The sequence below is a fragment of the Columba livia genome, chromosome W, assembly GCF_036013475.1.
Source record: "Columba livia isolate bColLiv1 breed racing homer chromosome W, bColLiv1.pat.W.v2, whole genome shotgun sequence".
NCBI classification, from domain to species: Eukaryota; Metazoa; Chordata; class Aves; order Columbiformes; family Columbidae; genus Columba; species Columba livia.
Window position 1 is genome coordinate 10,727,809 of NC_088641.1, and position 24,264 is coordinate 10,752,072.

The 24,264-nt window shown below is 42.2% G+C and overlaps 1 protein-coding gene and 1 long non-coding RNA gene across 2 annotated transcripts in view; one reads left to right on the forward strand and one right to left on the reverse strand.

The window, feature by feature from the left end:
- Positions 1-24,264, reverse strand: part of LOC135577215 (katanin p60 ATPase-containing subunit A-like 2) — a 140,619-nt gene that overhangs the window by 22,441 nt on the left and 93,914 nt on the right. Inside the window, 8 exon segments of the mRNA XM_065045109.1 lie at positions 12,430-12,434; positions 16,100-16,209; positions 18,237-18,415; positions 19,324-19,469; positions 20,552-20,704; positions 21,817-21,877; positions 23,946-23,967; positions 23,969-24,056. Of these exon segments, the coding sequence (XP_064901181.1) occupies positions 12,430-12,434; positions 16,100-16,209; positions 18,237-18,415; positions 19,324-19,469; positions 20,552-20,704; positions 21,817-21,877; positions 23,946-23,967; positions 23,969-24,056 (764 nt within the window).
- LOC135577115 (uncharacterized) lies at positions 4-9,599 on the forward strand. Its single transcript, XR_010468706.1, has 2 exons — positions 4-855; positions 8,492-9,599. It is a non-coding gene; the product is annotated as an uncharacterized LOC135577115 (long non-coding RNA).

Consider the following 24,264-nt stretch of genomic DNA (forward strand, 5'->3'; position numbering starts at 1 on the left):
ACACTAACCTGGCTCCAGCCGCCCCTACGGACCGCCCGCCGCCGCGCCGCGGGGCCCTCGAGGAGCTGGGTCTGCCCTGCCGAGCGCCGGTACCCGGCTGCTACCGGCACGGCAGCCGCAGCCGCCGCCAGGCGCGGCACTGCGGCGGCGCTCAGCCCTCAAGGACCGGTGTCCCCGGCTGGGCTCCGGCAGTCGCCGACAGGCAGCGCGGCGGGCAGCCCTCGGCGGGGCTGAGGGGCAGAGGGTGCGCAGCGCCTCGGAGGAGAAGGTGGGAACTGCCGGGAGCTCCGGGTGTCCGGTTCGGGGATCCCTCCAATCACCCTGCCAGAGCAGGAACACCTACATGAGGCTACACAGGAAGGCATCCAGGCAGGTTTTGAATGTCTCCAGGGAAGGAGACTCCACAACCTCCCTGGGCAGCCTATTCCAGTGTTCTGTTACCCTCACTGTGAAGCGTGGGAGAGAAGCAACTCTACAATAACAAGGCCTCAACGTGGCGTAAATCAACGGACCTATCAGCAGTGAGACTTCAGCACGTGGACAGCTCGTGAACATAGATGATATCCAATCAGTGAATGCATGATTGGAGCGTGGACGCATGATCAGGAAATAACTGCATATATAAGGAGGCTTGTTTCTGTAATAAATGGCTCTAGCGTGATTCACATTGAATTGGAGTGCAGAGTCCTTTATTCACTCCAACAAATGGTGACCCCAACGTGATGCTCTGACCGGTGTATCACTGCGATCGGGGAAAAGCCTGGAGTGGCCCTAGGCAGATCAGCTGGACTGAGAACCAGGTGGTGGCGTACTGATGTTCCGCAGACAGATTTGTTGAAGAAATCACCAGAAAAGGTGAGTGGCTGGGGCAGGAGGAGGGAAGAGTGAAGCTCCTCCTGATATTCTCTCTGTGAGAGGACTTAAATATTAAGAAAGTAACATACGTAGACTGTTAGTTTGGTGTAGAACTAACGGCTACCCGGCAGAAACCAAGAAGGCTTTTAAACTTGAACTTTGGGACGATATAGGGCAGAAATTACGGGATAAGGTCAGCAACGGAGATAAAGAAGCTAAATCGTTAGCAACTACATGGAAGGTTATAATTGCCGCCTTAAAAGATCTTAAGGCTGAACGGTCTGCTGCTGCCGGAGTTTTTGCAGCTTTGCAGCCTGATAAGAAACCTGAAAGTCGCTGTGAAGTTTACCCGGTTCATGTCTTCGATACCCTCCCTACTCCATCCCCTGTTGTGCCTTTGGCGCCCCCGTTGGCTCAGCAGTCCGGGGCGGGGGGAGGAAAAATGCCGAGCGGGTGTCCTCCTACACTATTACCCAACCCTGGTGAGAATAGCAAGTCCAAAGGATTGGAGTCAGACAACTTGCTGTCCTGGTGTTGTGACCCCCCCCCCGTTTTGGGCTGAAGCGGGGGGGGGAAGCAATGGAAGGAACTGGCCCGAGTCATGTGGCCAAGAACTGACCAATAGAGGTATTCCATCTCGTTCACGATTTCCTGCATATAAAAGCAGAGCATGTGGACTGGCTTGCTCTCTTTTTTTGCATCGGCTGCTCGGTGCATCAGTTCTTTTTCATCGGACTGCTTTCCTTCATTCTGCTGTTCCTGCAAGCTGAGGTCTTGTGCTGTTTCCGGTTCAACTGTGGGATCCTGCTGGACTTCAGGACTGGTTTTACAATATTTGTTTCTGTGTTATTTTTCTCTGTGTTCGTTTTCCTAGTCTTAGTAAACGTTTTCAAGTATCCCAATTCTCTTTTCCTTTACTTTTCTCTTTTCCTGTCCTCCCCAAATCCTAGTGAGAAGGAGGGGGAAGGAGGGGGGGGGGGCCTGAAGGGGGAAGGGGGAAAAAGGGTGAAGAGAAACCATCTGCCACGGTTTTGATTGTCTCCCCACGATCAAACCACGACACTTGCCCAAAGAACCTGTGAAAGCTGAGAATACTAAAGTCATAAACAAGTGTACTATCAGTCCTTTTACCAATTTATATCTGCCTTTAACGCCTTTTAACCCTCTAACTTCCACGAGAGAGCAGAAGGAGTCGCCAGATAAGAACTGGGCAAAAGAACTGTGTGAAGGATTAGATCAGCTAATAGTGAGTGAATCCAACAGTCAGCAATGCAGTCATGCTGATCGTGACGGGAAAGTGGATGCGCCTGGGGACTCAGGTTATACGAACAATTATGATGCTAGAAAATATTGGCGAGAATGCGCAATGTTCCGAACCCCCCTGTTACCAACGATTCTCCAGCACCGTTCAAGTCTGTGTTATCTGATGACTTGTATGAGGATGGGGGTTTGCAGCATTTTCTTCATAAGTTAACAGGAAAAAGAGTATGTGTACGTGTTGCCCCGAGATCAGATAAAAACCATGAAAGACTCAAGCAAAATTAGACCTATGCAATGTAACAGCTATAGATCATTTAGGACAGAACAATGGGGATTTGTTGAAAGGGGCAGGTATCTCCCAACTCTTGGAAGAGACACTAACTGACACATCACAATTACAGGCGCGATTAGTTTCTGAAATCCTGAGGTAGTCAGCAGACCTTGTATATCAAGCTATAGTAGAGGTGTCTGAAACCAACAAAGCAGCCAAATCTTTTATAACTACTATCAGGGTCCCAGTGAGAATTACATGCAATTTATTGACCATCTTCAAGAGGTTATCAATAAGCAGGTTGAAAACTTAGAAGTTAAGGAAGCACTGGTGTTGAAATTCGCAGTAGAGAATGCTAATGTTTGCTATCAACGTGTTATCTGTGACTTTTACAGAATATATTATGTGCTCCTGTGTATTGCCTTACTGAAAATCTAGCAGCTTGTCAGGAATGTGAGTTAATTGTTTTACTAGTTGTTTTTAAGTGCGCTGTAAAACCTTCTCCCTATTTTTCCCAGTCATGCTGCCAGCAGCCCTGTGCTTTCCCCCCTCCCTCCCTCTTCTCATGGTTTTTACTTACGAGATGGGGTCAGAAATTACTGTTTTCAGTCGTGTTCCTAAGTAATCTGTATTGGGAGGTGTTTTAGAACATAGGAAAGCACTTGGAAATAGGTGAAAATATGATCTTGTTAAATACTGAAATTAGTGTTGGCTGCTGTATAAGTTAAATGATTGGGAAAAGTGTCCGGATAATAGAATCTTGAAGTATAACACCTTGTTGCAATTAATGTTGGTTTTAAGGTGAGAAGAGCAGGACAAAAATAAATCCCTACAGGAGATCATTAAATAATTTCAGACAGTTTTACAGGTGGAACGGTTTGAACTTCAACAAGCTGAGAGAGAGTTAACTGATAACACACAGGTCACAGTAAACTTGCTGAAGTCTGCACGATGTTTTCCTTATTAACGTGTTTTCTTTGTAGGTATCTGTATAAGCATATTACAGTTTAATAGGTCTTTGTCTGTTATATGGTACGGTAAGTTCACAGACTGCTAAATAATGAGAATCCCTTGACTCAAAATGTGCGTTTTGTGATAATACAGAAGACCACGAGTAATTTAGTTCTTTACTGCATGAATGTGATGCTATAATTTTTGTGTGTGGTAGCTGTTATTTTTCTTTCTAGCATGCTAGCTTTATTCCAATATCCAGACTTGTGCAACTCTGTGATAGGCTGTCTCTCATCTCAGTGTGCTGGATTTGGCTCTTTTTTATGCACACCAAGTAAAGAATCCTGGTTTTGGAATAACAGTTGTAGCACACCAGATGATAAAATCCTTGCCCAGTCCAGCTTGCTGTGGTGGTGGGGGCGCGGGTGCCGATTGGGCTCCAGCACGCACTGACCTGTTTTGTCAGGGAGACCCAGTGGTACCTCCACCTGACTGAGCAGTAAGCAGTTCAAAGGTGCAATGCAAAAACTGAGCTATTGTCTTAAATTAGTGTAACTGTGATCCATCTGCATATTCGATCTTGGTGTTTGGTTTTCATATCTGAGCTCAGTATTTTAATTTGCATATATATATATATTTGGTACCAAAAGAATTTTATTTGGGGAGATAATTACAAAATGGGAACTTGTTCCACTACTAAAATAACACCTTGCTCCCCCTTAGGATGTATCCTTATACATTAGAGTTATTGTTCATATTGTTATCTAATAATTTAGAGACCAGAATTTAAGAATTTAAGTTGTTAAACTTTGATTCGCATTGAATTTATGTGGTTGTTGGAGGTATGGGAACTAAAACTAAATGCTATGAAAGATGTGAATTTAGAAGAGGTTGTATTTAAAAGTTGCTAGAATATGAACTGATTGGGATCTAGGAAAATAGCATAATGGATTTGTGTTTATGATACTGGTTTTTGACAGCTGTAAATTGTAAAAGATAAATGGAGATAAGGAATATAACTATTGCTGAGCTACTTGGGATTGCATATAAAGTGTATTATGGTTGGAATGAAATGGGAAAACAAAAGAGCAAAATATCCCAGGCCTGTGCTTAAACATCAATTTCAGGCCTGTGTGAAGCTGCAAGTTAAACTCAACTCATTGTAACTGAGGAGTTTGCCAGAGCCTCCTACTTCATACCAGCAATTACACCAGCTGCATGGCCTTGGTACATCTGAACTGCAGCAAGAAAGAAAAGAAAAAAAAGAAAAAAAGAAAAACGTGGCTTTCAAGGAGGTGAAAGGGGAGTTTTCTCTCCCCCCCACTGCAGCGACGTTGTAATACTGAATGGAGCAGTCTAAGGGTGAAGTTTAAAGGCATCCCTAGCAGACCCGTAGTTCTAATGAAAGTGGAAAATTAAACCAAAAATTTGATAATAGACTTATTCTGTGTTAACTAGTTGTAAAAGACTTCTTAGTAAATTCACCGTGATAGTTTTTGAGATCATGGGAAAGGAAGAAAGGAAGAAAGGAAGGAAGGAAGGACGGAAGGAAGGAAGGAAGGAAGGAAGAAAGAAAGGAAGGAAGGAAGGAAGAAAGAAAGGAAGAAAGGAAGGAAGAAAGGAAGAAAGGAAGAAAGAAAGGAAGAAAGAAAGGAAGAAAGGAAGAAAGGAAGGAAGAAAGAAAGGAAGAAAGAAAGGAAGAAAGAAAGGAAGAAAGAAAGGAAGAAAGAAAGGAAGAAAGAAAGGAAGAAAGAAAGGAAGAAAGGAAGGAAGAAAGGAAGAAAGAAAGGAAGAAAGAAAGGAAGAAAGAAAGGAAGAAAGAAAGAAAGAAAGGAAGAAAGGAAGAAAGAAAGGAAGAAAGGAAGAAAGAAAGGAAGAAAGGAAGAAAGAAAGAAAGAAAGGAAGAAAGAAAGGAAGAAAGGAAGAAAGAAAGGAAGAAAGGAAGAAAGAAAGAAAGAAAGGAAGAAAGAAAGAAAGGAAGAAAGAAAGGAAGAAAGAAAGAAAGGAAGGAAGAAAGGAAGAAAGAAAGGAAGGAAGAAAGGAAGAAAGAAAGGAAGAAAGGAAGAAAGAAAGGAAGAAAGGAAGAAAGAAAGATAGAAAGGAAGAAAGAAAGAAAGAAAGAAAGGAAGAAAGAAAGAAAGAAAGGAAGAAAGAAAGAAAGAAAGGAAGAAAGAAAGAAAGGAAGAAAGAAAGGAAGAAAGAAAGAAAGGAAGAAAGAAAGGAAGGAAGAAAGAAAGGAAGAAAGAAAGAAAGGAAGAAAGAAAGGAAGAAAGAAAGAAAGGAAGAAAGAAAGGAAGGAAGAAAGGAAGAAAGAAAGGAAGGAAGAAAGGAAGAAAGAAAGGAAGAAAGGAAGAAAGAAAGGAAGAAAGGAAGAAAGAAAGAAAGAAAGGAAGAAAGAAAGAAAGGAAGAAAGAAAGGAAGAAAGAAAGAAAGGAAGGAAGAAAGGAAGAAAGAAAGGAAGGAAGAAAGGAAGAAAGAAAGGAAGAAAGGAAGAAAGAAAGGAAGAAAGGAAGAAAGAAAGATAGAAAGGAAGAAAGAAAGAAAGAAAGAAAGGAAGAAAGAAAGAAAGAAAGGAAGAAAGAAAGAAAGAAAGGAAGAAAGAAAGAAAGGAAGAAAGAAAGGAAGAAAGAAAGAAAGGAAGAAAGAAAGGAAGGAAGAAAGAAAGGAAGAAAGAAAGAAAGGAAGAAAGGAAGAAAGAAAGGAAGAAAGAAAGGAAGAAAGAAAGGAAGAAAGAAAGGAAGGAAGAAAGGAAGGAAGAAAGGAAGGAAGAAAGGAAGGAAGAAAGGAAGGAAGAAAGGAAGAAAGAAAGAAAGAAAGGAAGAAAGGAAGAAAGAAAGGAAGAAAGAAAGGAAGAAAGAAAGAAAGGAAGAAAGAAAGGAAGAAAGAAAGAAAGAAAGAAAGGAAGGAAGAAAGGAAGGAAGAAAGGAAGAAAGGAAGAAAGAAAGAAAGAAAGGAAGAAAGAAAGGAAGAAAGAAAGGAAGAAAGAAAGGAAGAAAGGAAGAAAGGAAGAAAGAAAGGAAGAAAGAAAGAAAGGAAGAAAGAAAGAAAGGAAGAAAGAAAGAAAGAAAGGAAGAAAGAAAGAAAGAAAGGAAGAAAGAAAGAAAGGAAGAAAGAAAGGAAGAAAGAAAGGAAGAAAGAAAGAAAGGAAGAAAGAAAGAAAGGAAGAAAGAAAGGAAGAAAGAAAGAAAGAAAGGAAGAAAGAAAGAAAGAAAGGAAGAAAGAAAGAAAGAAAGGAAGAAAGAAAGAAAGGAAGAAAGGAAGAAAGAAAGGAAGAAAGAAAGGAAGAAAGAAAGGAAGAAAGAAAGAAAGAAAGAAAGGAAGAAAGAAAGGAAGAAAGAAAGGAAGAAAGGAAGAAAGAAAGAAAGAAAGGAAGAAAGGAAGAAAGAAAGAAAGAAAGGAAGAAAGAAAGAAAGAAAGGAAGGAAGAAAGGAAGAAAGAAAGGAAGAAAGAAAGGAAGAAAGAAAGAAAGGAAGAAAGAAAGAAAGGAAGAAAGAAAGAAAGAAAGGAAGAAAGAAAGGAAGAAAGAAAGAAAGGAAGAAAGAAAGAAAGAAAGGAAGAAAGAAAGGAAGAAAGAAAGAAAGAAAGGAAGAAAGAAAGGAAGAAAGAAAGAAAGGAAGAAAGAAAGAAAGGAAGAAAGAAAGAAAGGAAGAAAGAAAGAAAGGAAGAAAGAAAGGAAGAAAGGAAGGAAGAAAGGAAGAAAGAAAGGAAGAAAGAAAGAAAGGAAGAAAGAAAGAAAGGAAGAAAGAAAGAAAGGAAGAAAGGAAGAAAGAAAGGAAGAAAGAAAGGAAGGAAGAAAGGAAGGAAGAAAGGAAGAAAGAAAGGAAGAAAGAAAGAAAGAAAGGAAAGAAAGGAAAGAAAGGAAAGAAAAGGAAGAAAGAAAGAAAGAAAGAAAGAAAGAAAGAAAGAAAGAAAGAAAAAGAAAGGCAGGGTTTTTTTTTGAGACCAATGGAATGTCAAATTTGGAACAAAGTTTTACCATATGAATTCTTGTATTTGCCAGAAAGCCCTGTACCTCTCTTGGGTCAAGATTTGTTAAGTAAATTGTAAGCTCAAATAACGTTTTCTGAGAATTCTGTTTAGTTGCATGTCCCACAAGAAGCTGCTTGGATGGTGCAGATCTGCTTGCTGCAAGTGAGAAATCTCCAAGGAAATTTCGAATGCTGTATTTCCACTAGTATTAACAGCCAATGTTTTGATAAAGCAAACACTACACTGATAGAACTCAAACAGGACTTCGATCTGGTAAGGGAAAACAATATCCAAGAAATATGACAGCCAAAATGGTGTTAGAAACTTTGAGGAATAAATTTATGACAATCTTACAGGCTGACTGCATTTGATTGGACTTGCAGATTTGTTTATTTATAGCTGCAACATAGAAACAACCTGTGGCTATTGTGGGACAGTATGATGAGATTGCTAGCAGACTGATATACCGACTGTTATATACCAATTGTCACTCTAATCAAGGAAATGCAGGGAATGAATTTAAGTCTTAATAGGTCATGATCCTTTTTTCATATATGTACCATTTTTGTAATTTAATTTTGATTTTTTGTTTGTAATCTACATCCTTGTAAATTGCACTAGCTGATTTTCTTAACAGCACAGCTTTTGGCATGCATAAATGTAAATTGATGCAGAACCTGCAAGACTTTAACATCAGGTCACAGGCCATACTTGTATCTGGTCTGATCCTACATACTTGCACAGGTTTTGTTGATGGTTCTGGGAAGTCTCATAAAGCTGTAGTGGTTTGGTGTGAAGATAACAATTGGCATCATTCTGTAAAAATTATTGAAGGTTCAACCCAATTAGCAGAACTTGGCGCAGCTTTACATTACTTAGAGCTTTTTAAGGAGGAACCTCTAAATTTGATGTGTGATTTTGAGTACGTAGTCAAGATCCAACACTCGCATCTGATTCCGAACTTTGTTTGTTTGTTTGTTTGTTTTTAAAAAAAGGGGGGAAGTAGGGAAACACCACAAAACCAATTGTGAAAAGCATTGTATGTAATGAAATACTTTGCAAGTATGACCCAAAACCATGTTAAATCAGAAAGAACCTACATTAGTTATGGTCAAATCACTAGTCAGTGGAAAAGGCCACATCAATTGATAACTTGGGGAAAGGGTTATGCTTGTGTCGTTACAGGCCAAGGATCGAAGTGGATTCCTGCGAAATGGGTCAAGCCATGGCTGAATAAAGACAACAAAGATTCAATGGATGCAGATGGACAGCAGGGAGATAAGTTGTGAGGACTATTTCAGACGTAAACCATGAATCCTCATTCAGTGTTATAGATGCTCACAGACCTGGTAGTCCAGAAGCCTATTAGCAAGCAGGTGGTGTATCTTCTGTGGAGAATGGCAATCTGAACAAACAGCAGGAGAGTCAAAAGGGCGATATTACACTTAGATAGTCAACGCAAAAATGAGGTAAAATTATGAGACATTTCTACCATAGTACCTACTGCACTCTTTCTCACTGATCTAGCAGCTGGTAAAGCTTTAGGAGACATATCAAAGTTAAGCTATTGGTCTTTTAAATAGGTTAATCTAACTTCTGAAATACTAACTCAATTAATAGTAGATGTTGATGGTATTAGACATGTTGCTCCACAAAATCACACAGTTATAAATGTTCTACTTTTAACATTAGGATTATGGTTGTGCTGTATTAACTTGTTTGATTATTCTAAATCTATTAATAAGTGCTTTAGACAAACTAGAACCGTACATTAATAAGATTGCCATAGTAAAGTTAAGGTTTGACATATAGCCTGTAAGTTTTGGAATAAGTGGGTAGTTGTTTGATCTTATTAAATAAGGATTAATTGCATTATATGTAACTGTAATTATTGTGTTAATCATGTGCTGTATATTGTAGTGTATTTCAAAGATGATTCAGCGGGCTGTAAATGGGGCCTGGCTGGTTCAAGAACAAAAAGGGGGAGTTGTGGAAGGGTTTCTGTTAGATGGAGATTTGTTACTGAACCAGCCAGGAATTTCAAGGCCAACTCAAAGGCTGAAAACAGGACCTGCCGTGGGAGAGAAGCAACTCTACAATAACAAGGCCTCATTGTGGCGTAAACCAACAGACCTATCAGCAGTGAGACTTCAGCACGTGGACAGTTTGTGAACATAGATGATATCCAATCAGTGAATGCATGATTGGAGCGTGGACGCGTGATCAGAGAATAGTTGCATATATAAGGAGGCTTGTTTCTGTAATAAATGGCTCTAGCGTGATTCACATTGAATCGGAGTACAGTCCTTTATTCACTCCAACAGTGAAGAAGTTTCTTCTCATATTTAAGTGGAACCTCCTGTGTTCCATCTTGTAACCCCCCGTCCTCCCCACCAAGGAAAAGAAATTGGAGGAAAAGGGAGAGAGATTGCAAGTTGGAAAAAGTTAGAAATGCTTTACTAATGCTACTAATAAATAGAGAAAATATACAAAACCTATCTTAAATTTCCTGGGGCAGTGCAGCGCTGCCCACGGTGCAGCCGGCATTTCTCCAGCAGCTGCAGGGCAGGCACCTGGAAGTCCTGGTCTGGACTGGATCTGTATTCAGGGATGCAGGGTCTGGAAACAGACCTTGGATCGCAGGCATGACAGGCAAGGTCCTCTTCAGATGCCGGCCATGTTTGAAGAGACGGAGACTCTCTTGATCTCCCACTTTTATAGGGTGTATGACGTGTATGGGATGGAATACTCAGTTGATCAATTTTAGTTACCTGTTCTGTTCACTCCTCCTTGCAAATATGCCCCTTTCACTTATGGGACATGCAAAATTTATCAGTAACCTTGGCTGTCATAGCAGTAAGTCTAAACCAGGGTCTCTTCTGCATGCCATTGCTACCATTATCAGCTCCGGAGTGAAGTGTCTGAAAAACATGCAACCAAATTCAGAAAAGTGCAGTTACTTAGAAGAACTTAGCTGAAAGGAAAATTCGCTAAAAGAGAAACTGGTATTGTTTTTAACAAAACCATGACAGCTAAATTGCTTTTTTAGTGACCAAATGCGAGGCTGACATCAACCAGAATGGAATAATAAGCATTGAGCCAACAAAAATATTCTCTGAAATAATAGCCGATAAAAGTATTATGAAATGCTCATGAAAAGATACACAAAGCTGTACAGGAGCTGTAAAAGAGTGACTTTTTGGAGCTCCTCCAGGTTGACATCCCAAAGCATCACACCATGTTATCACTCCCAAATTTCATGAAGCTAAACAAGACAATGATTTTCATTTCCAGAAGGAAGAAGGAAAACAAATGTGTTTCACACAGAAACTAGGAGACCTCAGCGGAGGTGAACCCAGAAGCAGCAACAAGGACTGAATGGTCTGTAATTAATCCTGGCCTAATGCGATCGTCACCACAGTGCTCTGGAGGAAAAGGCACCAAGAATGAGCGACCTTCTCATCCTTCCCACCTCCCATCCTTCTAGGCAGTGCCACAACCTGAGGGCTTGTTCTAACTCCACATTTTCTCCTGTTCCTCTTTGGGCTTCCCTGCACCGTTCTTCTCCATTCTCCTGCCTCGCTCTCCTCCATCATACACACTGTGAACTGCTGAGAGTGAAGGAAACGCTCGCTACAGAGTAATCCCAGGTCTGATTTGGATTTCATGACCCACCTCTTGAACTCATCGCCACCACGTGTTCATGGCTCTAACAGGACACAGCTTGGTCAGAAGGGAAGAATCTTTCAGCCTCTACCAAAGCTTCACCCACACTGAGGCTGGGGAGGGAGAAGAAAGCAGCACTGCAATGGAAGTTGAATTAAATGCACTAATAGAATCATAGGATCATTTTGGTTGGAAGAGACCCTCAAGATCATAGAGTCCAACTGTTAACACAACCCTGGCACTAACCCATGTCCCTGAGAATCACATCTCTGCATCTGTTCAACCCCTGCAGGGATGGATGGTGACTCCACCACTGCCCTGGGCAGACTCTTCCAATGCCCGACAACCCTTTCCAGGAAGAAATTGTTCCCAAGATCCAATCTCAGCCTCCCCTGGTGCAACTTGAAGCTGTTTCTTCTCATCCTGTCACTTGTTCCTTGGGAGCAGAATCTGACCCCCCGTCTCCAACCTCCTTTCAGGCAGTTGCAGAGAGCGAGATGGTCTCCCCTCAGCCTCCTGTTCTCCAGGTTGAAACCCCCAGGTCCTTCAGCCTCTCCAAAACATTCCCTATGTGGTTAAGGATCATTTTATTTCTTCACTAACGAGGCCTTAATTTTATTTAATTACATTGAATCATTTCAGCAAGTAATTTGTCAGTAGAAAGTGCCTTGCTGATGAGCGGCAGGAAGTGAGGCTGGACAGGAAGCACTGGCTGGAGACGAAGACCAATAGCTGCAGCACAGCTTAGGACAGTGTAAAGAGCTTTGTTTAGGCTTCTTTTCATTCATCTAAAAGCAGCTTGGTATTAATTTTTTTCATGATCAATAGATACCCAAGTTTAACAAATCTCTTGAAATCCAGCTTAATACCAAATATTTGCAAGAACAAAGGTTCTGTGTTGTGAATCCACAACCTCAGACTGTAGTACTTGGTATTTTCATGGAATCACTGGATAGTTTGGATGGAAGGGACCTTCAAAGCTCATCCAGTCCCATCCCTGCCATGAGCAGGGACATCTTCACCCAGATCAGGTTGCTCAGAGCCTTGTCCAGCATGGCCTGGGATGTCTCCAGGGATGGGGAATCCACCACCTCTCTGGGCAACCAAAAATTTCTTCCTCATGTCCGGCCTGAATCTCCCTTCCTTTAGTTTAAAAACATTACCCCTTGTCCTATCGCAACAGGCCCTGCTAAAAGTCTGTCCCCATCTTTCTCACAAGCCCCTTTTAAGTACAGAAAGGCTGAAATAAGATGTCCCCAGAGCCTACTCTTCTCCAGGTTGAACACCCCCAACTCTCAGCCTGTCCTCCCAGCAGAGCTGTTCCAGCCTTGGATCATTTCTGTGGCTCCTCTGGCCCCTCTCCAACATGTCCATATCTGTCCTGTGCTGAGGACCCCAGAGCTGGATGCAGCACTGCAGGAGGGTCTCACCAGAGCAGAGCTGAGGGGCAGAGTCACCTCCCCTGACCTACTGCCCATGCTTCTGGTGATGCAGCCCAAGATATGATTGGCTTTTGGGCTGCAAGTGCACATTGCCAGCTCATGTCCAATCTTTCATCCACCAGAGATCCCCAAGTTCTTCTCCGCAGGGCTGCTCTCCATCCCTTCATCCCCAGGACCTTGCACTTAGCTTTGTTGAACCTCATGAGGTTTGCATGGGCCCAGCTTGTCCAGGTCCCTCTGGATGGCATCCTGTTCCTCAGGCATCAGCTGCATCACTCAGCTTGGTAATGTGCTCATGGCTTTCAGTAGCTTCTTATCCCCCTCAAACACCTTTCTAAGCACACACTCATCCACATTTTAAACCACATTGTCTGTGGTAGGCACGTTTCTGCCAGACAACCTAGGCATTACAGTCATAGGTTGGATTTGCTTAAGAGAGGATGTCCTGGTTTTGTTAAAAACAATTTTCTCTTTTAGTGAATTTTCCTGTCAGCTAAAGTCTTCTTACTAACTGCACTTTCCTGAAAGCTAGATACATGTTTTGGTAGACATAGCAATGGAATGCAAGGTCATTGATAAGGATGGATGCACGTCCCGTGAGAGCAGTGAACTGAAACAGGTGACCAAAAACTGACCAACTAAGTATTCCATCCCATTCACATGATACTTCGTATAAAAGTGGGAGATCACAAGGATCTCATCCCTTTTCCTTATGTCCGACATTAGGAGAGGACCTTGCGAGTCGTCCCTGTGAACTGAGGCCTAGTGACAGACTGAATCCAGTTCTGGTTGGCTGCAGAGTCCAGTCCAGGACTTCGGGTGCCGGTCCTACATCTGCCAGAGCAGTTGCTGGGACTTTCAAAATTGGTTTTGTGTATTTTGTATTATTTTCTCTATTTTATTAGTAGCATTAGTAAAACATTTTTAATTTTTTCCAACTCTCTTCTCCTGGTCCTTCTTTCCCTTCCAATTGCCTGTCCTTAGTGGGAAGAGGGGAAAGGGGGGCTAAAGGGGGAGAGGGGGAGGAGAGGGGGTTAACAATACATCTGCCACGGTTTATTGTCACCCTGCAATCAAACCTTGACAGAGGACAAAAAATAACCTGCCTATGAGCAATGCTGAGAACGTCCAAAAGGAAATTCTAAGCTTTCAGATATAAAACTTTCGAAAGTGGGAGGTGGCTTCTCACAATGGCTCAGCTGTCACCCTCCTACCGACACAGATTTCCAGCTTTCTGTGAGAACAGTTCCCCCAAAACAGAAATCTTGTCATTCTGGATCTACTTTACAAAAGCTGTGTCACTTTTGTTGTTTCCAAGAAGCAATTTTGCAGAAATTAGCACTTCATCATTGCAAAATGATCCAAAAATCAAATATGTAAAATGCTCAAAACTATATTCTGTAATTTTTGCATGACTTTCCAGAGATAGTTTATTGGCTGCATCAGACACACATGTTAACACAGCATGTGCAGGAATCTCTTTCCGCAGAAGCGAGATCAGCCTCATGCTTACGTTAACACATCTCCAAGATCACCAGCCACACAGTGACCTTCAGACCAGTTGCCATCTCTGAACTCTTCCACGGTGGGTTTCACATACACAATTTTGCCTTTTAAACCTGTGTGCAAGAGTAGGAAGACACGGATCCTCTAAAGACATCTGATCCTTTTTACTACTGCCATGCTGCAGCATTACATGTGTAGCTTAGCTACTCACAGGAGAATTTAAGAGACCACGGAAAGATACAATGCACTGCTCAGAATTTCTCTTTCTAAAAGAGCAACAATGCTACAATAAACATAAACATTTATAGTGTATTACTAACAGACCATAAAGAAACAAATGTATTATTAATGTATTCATTCTCTTTCAAACTTAACTGTTCACGCACACAGTAGCTATTTATTTTTCACCATTTTCTCACACCACTGCAACACAAATCAAATTCTGTTCAGTTCCTTTCACGTAGATGCTGTAACAGAAAATGGGGTGGATTTTGTCCTGTTTTAAATTCATGGGTATGTCCAAGGCATAAATCCTCCAAATCTACACACAGGCTCTGCTATTATGTCCATAAAAGCCAGCAATGGCTTTGTACTCCCACTATTGGACCAGGGTGGGAACCGGTCTAACTTGTACATCTAATTTCTACATAAATTTTAGGTGCCCACACAGCCATTCTCCTAGCTAAAGAGCCTGAAAGCCCTGGGCAAGCCAACAAGAGAGGCAGATGGAAGCCTCTGAATATGTTGCCTCTTTGGCACTTGAATTTTAGCAGGTAAGGTGTCTGCCTGGTGGCTTTCAGAAGGATCCTTCCTTGACTGTATGGGAAACATAAGGATTTGCATTAGGAAATAAAACGTAGAGGGAAAGACGGGTTTGTAGAAGGAGGAGGACTGGATCTCTTCCTGTGATGGGCAGAAACTCCAGCTTTTACATCAGAGAAGAACTAAGTGATTCTGAAGTGACTTCTCAGGTATTTATTTTAATTTATCTAATTTTAATTAGGGATACTGAAGGGTAACGCACTGCCTGTTTTTATGAAGCAACTGTGCCACTATGCCTGACCTAGAAGAACCCTCCCTTGGGTTTTCTTACACTGAGAAGAAATAATTTGAATTACTCTTGTGGTACCTAGATCAGGCCCCTGCTTTAATTTACAGCATCACAGAATGGCTGAGGTTGGAAAGCATCTCTTGGAGATCATTTAATCCAATCCCCTGTTCAACTCAGGGTCAGACAAAGCAGGTTGCTCAGGGCCACATCCAGCAAGGTTTTGAACATCTCCAAGGATGGAGACTCCACAACCTGCCTGAGCAACCAGTGTTTGATCACACACACTCAAGCTTTCACGGAGATTCCTGTGGGATCATTCCTCCAGACTGTTGAGGTCTCTCTGGATGTTCTTCCACTGATGATTTCATGGATTGGTAGCCCAGGGACAGAATCTTGAGACAGGCAGGAATCCACAGACTAGTTCCAGGCCTATGAAAACTAACTTAAAAACAAGCCCATTATCAATGTGCTTCAGTTCCTCATACAGGTGTTGGCTCCTACTCTGGGAAATGTTTATTGAGCTACAAATCAGACTGTTAAAAATATTAAAAATGACAGCTGTGTTGTTACACTACATGTCACCTCCCTACCTGATCCTCTCCCTTCTGTCTTGTTCTCAAAACATGTCCTGCCCAGTTTGAGAACCAGCATGATGAAATGTCCTATTTCCAATCTTAATCTGTTTATTCTTCTATTTTAAATTATGTTAAAGAAACTAAAGAATTTTGTCTGTCAACTTTTAAAGTCACATTTGATACCAAGAAAATCCAACATTCCTATTTATGGAGTATCCTTCTAAGCACTAGATGTTTTAAGCACCTTACAGTTCCAGGCTGAAACCCTTCTTAGCTTAAACATAGTAAATAACTTGCCTATAAAGTCAAATAGCCCATTTTAAATATTAGCAGCTGGTAGCACCAGCATATGTTGACTTTATTATGGATTATTCTCATGTGGCACAAATAGCAAGAATTGTAGAGTTTAAAAGTAAAAGCTCCAAATTAATGTTTAAGTGCTTTAACCAAATATTGAGGCTTTTTTTTTTCTGCAAAAGTCTAAATAAAATCTTTATCTGTGCTTAGAAGCTCATGCAAATGTATTTAAAATGTGCTCTCTGGATCTCTTAACATGGCAGATTGGAAGCTGCTAAAACAAATACAAGATCATCAGATTGGGCCAAGCCATCCATCTGCACCAGTAATTCTGTTTTCATCCACCAACTTCCTTCGTGTTCACCACTACCAAGATTCAGAGAAATATTATTTGCTCAGTGCATTAATCACCTTTATTTATACAGTGTCATTCACAGCAACTGAGCCCTTGTCACAGTTTTGCCCCAGTTCAAAGCATGATTAAGCTCCTTTAGCTAACATCTAAGCATTAAAATAAAGCTTTCTAATGATTACTTAAATGGACTCTTCAGTGCATTAAAGAGAATTCACTATTACTGAATCCAAAGAAAATATTTAGGTTTATTTTTTTCTTCATGTTAATCTCCACGCAACATTGTTGTTTACTGGTGTCACCATTTGATTGCAGGGCGACAATAAACTGTGGCAGATGCTTTGTTTTCCCCCCCTCAGCTTCCCCCCCTCCCTACTAAGGAAATGCAATAGGAGGGCAAAGAGAGGCAAAGAGAGAGAGGACTTGTAAGTTGGAAAAAGTTAAAAATGTTTTACTAATGCTACTAATAAAATAGAGAAAATAATACAAAATATGCAAAACCAATCTTGAATTCCCTGGCAAAGCTCAGCACTGCTCCAGCAGCTGCAGGGCAAGCACCCGGAAGTCCTGGGTTGAACTCTGCAGCAAACCAGAACTGGATTCAAGGATGCAGGGTCTGTCACTAGGCCTCAGGTTGCAGAGACAGCAGACCAGGTCCTCCCCAGATGCCAGCCATAGTCGAAGAGAACAAGACCCTTGTGATCTCCCACTTTTATATGAAGTATCATGTGGATGGGATGGAATACTTAGTTGGTCAGTTTTAGTCACCTGTTCAGTTTGCCCCTCCTTGCTTACAGGACATGCATTCTTATCAGCGACCTTGCATACCATTGCTATGTCTACTAAAACATGTATCCAACTTCAGAAAAGTGCAGTTACTTAGAAGAAATTAGTTGAAAGGAAAATTCACTAAAAGAGAAACTGGTCTTGTTTTTAACAAAACAAGGACATTCCACCCCTTATTCCATACGATTCAAGGCATGGTTAGGTCACAGTATCACACAGTATCACAGTATGTTTGGGATTGGAAGGGACCTCAAAAGATCATCTAGTCCAATCCCCCTGCTGGAGCAGGAACGCCTAGGTGAGGTCGCACAGGAACATGTCCAGGTGGGTTTTGAATGTCTCCAGAGAAGGAGACTCCACAACCTCCCTGGGCAGCCTGTTCCAGTGCTCTGTCACCCTCACTGAGAAGAAGTTTTTTCTCAAATTTAAGTGGAACCTCTTGTGTTCCAGCTTGATCCCATTACCCCTTGTCCTATCATTGTTTGCCACCGAGAAGAGCCTGGCTCCGTCCTCGTGGCACTCACCCTTTATATATTTATAAGCATTAATAAGGTCACCCCTCAGTCTCCTCTTCTCCAAACTAAAGAGCCCCAGCTCCCTCAGCCTTTCTTCATAAGGGAGGTGCTCCACTCCCTTAATCATCTTTGTTGCCCTGCGCTGTACCCTCTCCAGAAGTTCCCTGTCCTTCTTGAACTGAGGGGCCCAGAACTGGACACAATATTCTAGATAGGGTCTCACCAGGGCGGAGTAGAGGGGAAGGAGGACCTCTCTTGATCTACTAACCACCCTCCTTCTAATACACCCGAGGATGCCACTGGCCTTCCTGGCCACAAGGGCACAGTGCTGGCTCATGGTCTTATAGATACATTCTAATTAATTACTACTGCCATACATATATATACATATGTACAGACACAGGTATAATTCATCATTCTCTTAGTTCATGGACCATCCTTTTGAAAAGTTCATTAAGTTCATTTATCACAACAGTCTCCCAGGGCAGGAAAAATGGTATATCTAGTGCATCTCATGCCCATGGTTTCTGGGTTAAAGACATCAACTTCGAAGAAGTTGTCAGGCACCACTCAAAGAAGCTAGCTCTGGCTTCATCATCACTGTCTTGATCTGAAAGACACTTATTAAACACTGTTAGTATGGCAATTCACATCATGCAGTTCAGTATCGAATATTTTCACCTAAACTCAAATCCTCTTGAGGTACACACCGAACTTCTCCATCCTTAAGCATCACCCACCTGGTGCTGCCAGATCCCGGGGCAAAAACAATCCCGCGAATGGGCTTGCCTTTGCCTGAGGCAGGAGTAACCCAGACTGCCTTTCCTAACATATTTTTCATGTGTACTACAGGGACTTTATCTCCTTCTACAGTCTGTAGAATTTCTGATTGGGCAGGCCCGCTCGACTGGTTGATCCCCTAGTGTTGACCAACCAAGTGGATTTTGCTAAATGTGAATCCCAGTTTTTAAAGGTTCCACCACCTAATGCCTTTAGTGTAGTTTTTAACAAACCATTGTACCTTTCAATTTTCCCAGAGGCTGGTGCATGATATTGAATGTGATATACCCACTCAATACCATGTTCTCTGGCCCAATTGTCTATAAGACTTTTTGAAATGAGTACCGTTGTCTGAGTCAATTCTTTCTGGCATGCCGTGTCGCCAAAGGACTTGCTTTTCAAGGCCCAAGATAGTATTTTGGGCTGTAGCATGAGGTACAGCATATGTTTCCAACCATCCAGTGGTTGCTTCCACCATTGTAAGTACATAGCCCTTACCTTGACGTGTTTGTGGAAGTGTAATATAATCAGTCTGCCAAGCTTCTCCATACTTATACTTTAACCATCGCCTCCCATACCATACAGGTTTTAACTGTTTCGCTTGTTTGATTTCGGCGCAAGTTTCACATTCATGAACAACCTGTGAAATAGTGTCTATAAACAAGTCCACCCCTTGATCGTGAGCCCATTTATATGTTGCATCTCTACCTTGATGCCCTGAAGCATCATGGGCCCAGCGAGCTAGGAAAAGATCACCTTTATGTTGCCAGTCCAAGTCCACCTCAGCTACTTGAATCTTAGCAGCTTGATCCGCTTGTTGGTTGTTTAGATGTTTCTCGGTGGCTCGACTTTTAGGCACATGAGCATCTACATGACGAACTTTTACAGGCAGGCTCTCGAGCCGAGCAGCAATGTCTTGCCACAGTGTGGCAGCCCAAATGAGTTTACCTCTGTGCTGCCAGTTGCTTTTCTTCCATTGCTGTAGCCACCCACACAAGGCATTTGCTACCATCCATGAGTCAGTATAGAGAGTATTTGAGTCAGTACTAGCCACTTCTCTCGTTCAGCAATGTCCAAAGCCAGCTGGATGGCTTTCACTTCTGCAAATTGACTAGATTCACCTTGTCCTTCAGTGGCTTCTGTAATTTGTCGCGTGGGACTCCACACAGCAGCTTTCCACCTTTGATGTTTTCCTACAAGACGACAGGATCCATCTGTGAACAGTGCATACTGCTTATCAGTCTCTGAAAGTGTATTATACGGTGGTGCTTCTTCAGCACGTGTTACTTCCTCCTCATCTGGAGACATCCCAAAGTCTTTGCTTTCTAGCCAGTCTGTAATCACTTCTAAGATCCCAGGGTGATTAGGACTTCCTGTTCTATCTTGTTGTGAGATCAGTGCAATCCACTTACTCCACGTAGCATCAGTTGCATGATGTGGAGAGGGAACCGTCCCTTTGAACATCCAGCTCAGCACCAGCAGTTGAGGTGCTAGGAGAAGCTGTGCTTCAGTACCAATCACTTCTGAAGTGGCTCGAACTCCTTCATATGCTGCTAGTATCTCTTTTTCAGTTGGAGTATAGTTGGCCTCAGATCCTTTGTATCCTTGACTCCAGAAACCTAAGGGTCAACCTCAGGTTTCTCCTGATGCCTTCTGCCAGAGGCTCCAGGCAAGTCCATTATCTCCGGCTGCGGTGTAGAGCACATTTTTAACATCTAGTCCAGTTTGAACTGGTCCAAGGGCCACTACATAAGTTATCTCACACTTAATTTGTTCAAAGGCTTGCCATTTTTCAGGGCCCCACTCAAAATAGTTCTTTTTCCGAGTCACTCGATAGAGAGGGCTTACAATCTGGCTCTAGTCAGGAATATGCATTCTCCAGAAACCTACAACGCCCAAGAAAGTCTGTGTCTCCTTTTTATTAGTAGGTGGAGACATTGCTGCAATTTTGTTGATCACATTCACTGGGATCTGATGACGGCCATCTTGCCATTTTATTCCTAAAAACTGGATCTTTCGTGCAGGTCCCTTGACCTTGCTTCAGTTTATGGCAAAACCAGTATCCAAAAGAATCTGAATTATTCTCTCACCTTTCTCGAAGACTTCTTTTGCTGTGTAGCCCCATACGATGATTGCAATTCTAGCATGTCAGGGACAGCAGCACTTAGTGGTGGCGTAACTTCATTTAGGTTGTGATAGTCTACTGTTAGTCTCCACTCATCACTAGACTTAGGCACTGGCCAAATTGGGCTGTTAAAAGGTGAGCAAGTCTTACTAATCACACCCTGGCTTTCCAGTTGACAAATCAACTTCTGGATGGGAATCAAAGAGTCTCGATTGGTGCGATATTGCCGGCGATGCACTGTCATGGTAGTAACTGGCACCTGCTGATCGTCAACCGTCAGCAGTCCTACAACAGAAGGGTCATCTGAAAGACCAGGCAAATCAGACAGCTGTTCAATTTTCTCAGTGTCCACAGCTGCTATACCAAATGCCCACCTATACTCTTTTGGGTCCTTAAAATACCCTCTCTTGAGGTAGTCTATGCCAAGGATGCACGGAGCATCTGGGCCAGTCACAATGGGATGCTTTTGCCAGTTTTTTCCAGTTAGGCTCATTTCAGCCTCTACAACAATCAGTTCCTGGGATCCCCCAGTCACTCCAGCAATATTAATGGATTGTGTTCCTGTATAGTTTGAAGGAATTATTGTGCACTGTGCACCAGTGTCCACTAAAGCCTTGTACTCCTGGGGGTGTGTTGTACCAGGCCATCGTATTTGTACAGTCCAATAAACTCTGTTATCCCTTTCCTCCGCCTGGCTGGAGGCAGGGCACCTCTAATTTCTGTTATGCACAGTCTCTGGTTGTGAATTAGAGGTTCCTTCAAGAGCATCAGAATCTCTTCTGCCCCTTCTGTAAACTGGAACAGCCATTTTCCTAGGAGTTTTTCCTTTTATCTCACGTACTCGTTCTTGAAGTTCTGAGGTAGGTCTTCCATGCCACCTACTCATGTTTTCTCCCTGCTCATGTAGGAAGAATTACAGTGAACCTCTTTTTTATGGACTGCTTCCGTCCTCTCTCTTGAGATTGGAAATGCCTTCTCCTAATAGCTGAAACATAGGTTTGTACAGGTCGTGAATGGTACGTGTCTTCTCTGAGTTCTTTGATTTCTTGCAACAGCTTTTCAAACCAGTCATCAGATTTTTCACTGTTTCTCTACAGCAGAGACACAAGCCTGTAGAGAACCAGCAAGGTTGTACTCAAAGTCCCAAAGCTGCTCAATCACGTCAGAACTATCTATCTCCAGCTGTCCAGATCATTTATGCCAATGACAGCATATGCATGTGGTGCGCTTTGTACAAATCTGTGCCACATAGGTCATGTACAATTGATTCTATCTGGGTCTGTTCTCTCTTGACTTTTTGGCCCAAAATAGATGATCTCCCATACAGCTAATTCTCTCAGGAACTGGATACCTCTCTCCATAGTATTCCATTTCCCTAGTGTGCATATACAATCTTCCTTGTAGGGAAATCTTACTCTCATAGCTGTCAGGAGTCAGGTCCAGAAGGTAGTGGCGTTGTGCTCTCTTGAAATTGCCCTATCAATGGTGGAAACCTTTGACAGAGATCCCAGCTGCCTGGCTTCCCCACCTTCTAGTTCTATAGTTCCAACTCCATTATCCCAGCATTGGAGCAGCCAGGTTACAATATTCTTGCCTTCACGGTGACTAAAGTCTTTTCGCAGATCTCTCAGCTCACCTGGAGAAAAGGACCAAGTGGTGGTCACTTCCTCTCCTCCCTACACTGATGATGATGCCCCTTGGGTTGATGTTGGCCCTGTGCCATCATCTGCTGGCCCTTTGCTATCAGCTGCAGCACAAGTAGTCTTCCTTGTGACTTTCTTACAACCGGCAAGTGATGCTGATATGAGCTTTCCATCTTTTGATTTATTTCCAGAGTCTGAATGACTGTCACTGGCATTGGCATAATCACAGTGTTTGTTATGGTTACAACAGCAACAGTGCCCACTGTGTGAGAAGGGAGGGGCCTTGTTAGCCTTTGAGGCTGGAGAAGTAACAGTATCTGCGGTCGAGGAGGCAGCGACCTTGGCATGTTTGCTCTGTGTGGGAGCTGGAGCTGCCTTGGCAGTTGCTTGAGAAGCCGCAGTGTCTGTGTTCGGGGGGGGCAGCAGCAGCTACAGGGGCTGTAGCTGTAGCTTTAGCTGCCTTGCTCTGATTGGAGCAGGCAGCCATGCCTTTTGCCCATGCTCCAGCAGATGCAACACAAGTCTCATGACTCAAAAAAGATGCAATCCTCCTATTTAACCTCATCTCTCTTATCACTAGCATGAACTGACACACATTCAGCAAGCCTGATAATACCAACAAAGTTCTATCAAAACTCCAAGGATATTCAAAGCTCTCAAAAACATCTCTAATCTCTTAACGAAAAAACAAAGGTATTGTTAGTCAGCTTCCCTATAGATTTGCTCATCCAATTAGCAAACACATAGCTGTATTGCTCTTTGATCTCTCCCGGAGGTTTTTCAAGGTAAAGCAGAAATGATTATAAATTCATTATCGGCTGCAGTATAATGAAGTAAACCAGTGCCAAACCACACAGTATAACCATAACTATCGTCCAGTTTCCTGTTGTTATAAAATGTACGCATCGATTCGTAAAATATGCCCAACACAGGTAAGGCACCACAGAACTCAATGTAGAAAGTAGCTCATACAACTTATGCCACAGCATCTTTAAACCAGTGTAATTCACTCTGCCTTAATACTACCAGATAATGTCCAAAGCACACAGACCCACGAGTATCACAACTTTATAAGTTGGCACTGTGCCAGGAAAAGTGTAAGGTACGTCAGAGCAGTAGAAAAGCCAAAAATCTCCAAATTTATCCCTTTTTAGTGTCAAATTTTTAACCCTTTCTCCACCCCACGTTGGGTGCCAATTAGAGAGATGAACGTAAAGGAAAATTAAGAGTTTGTGGATTTCTTACACTGAAATAGGGGAAATTACAGAGAGATTACAATGGGCATCTTAGGGCAAGGACGCTACACCTGAATCCCTGATTTTTTTTGTACCACAGCTGAACCATGCATGCTAGTTACTAGTCTATATGCAAAAATACGTTTATCCATTTGCCATTAAACTAGTTTCCTTAAAACAACATTACCTCTGTATGTGACAATGGATTTTTTTTTTCCAATGCTGTGCCCTGAAGATTAAGAATAGTAGCAAATTTAGGAATCTAAATAACATTTTCTAGGGAGCCTAGAACCCAGCCCTTGCAGAAAAGATGCAAAGTGCTTTGAAGGGGTCACTAAGCAAACACTGTTGTATTATAGTTAGGAACTCTGCTTGCCTGTCTCTTATTCAGTGAGTCAAAAATCTTTGCTGCCTTCAGGACATCTGCTTCATCTTACATTACAGAACTAAAATTCCACAGCAAGAATCTATCTTGAGAATTCTGCAGAAGTGATGTAATGCACATTTTAAGAACTAGATACGAACAGTGTCACATGATTTGGCCAAGATGAGAAAGATTATGAGGATCAGAGGAATACTCACTTTCCATTTTCATGGTAAACTGCATTTCTTGAAGTGGGAACCTGATGTTTGCTAAAGTATAATGAATAAGAAAATAATTCTTACCCGGACAAGTTTTTCTGAATCATTTGCTGACAATGGTGGATGCTGATATGTTGAAAAACATTGTATTGCATTCTGTGTCAATAGCCTTAGCCAGCAAAGTTTTTCCAGTACCTACAAACAAAAACATTGAAGAAATTCAGTCTCTCAAGAAATACAATGCAAATGTTTGAATAGAATCATAGAATCATTTTTATTGGAAAAGATCTTTAAGATGATCAGGTCCAACCATTAACCCAACACTGCCAAGTCCACCTCTAAACCATGTCCCTAAGAACCTTATCTACAGAATAATTCCCTTCATCCTATTATCGGTCAGATA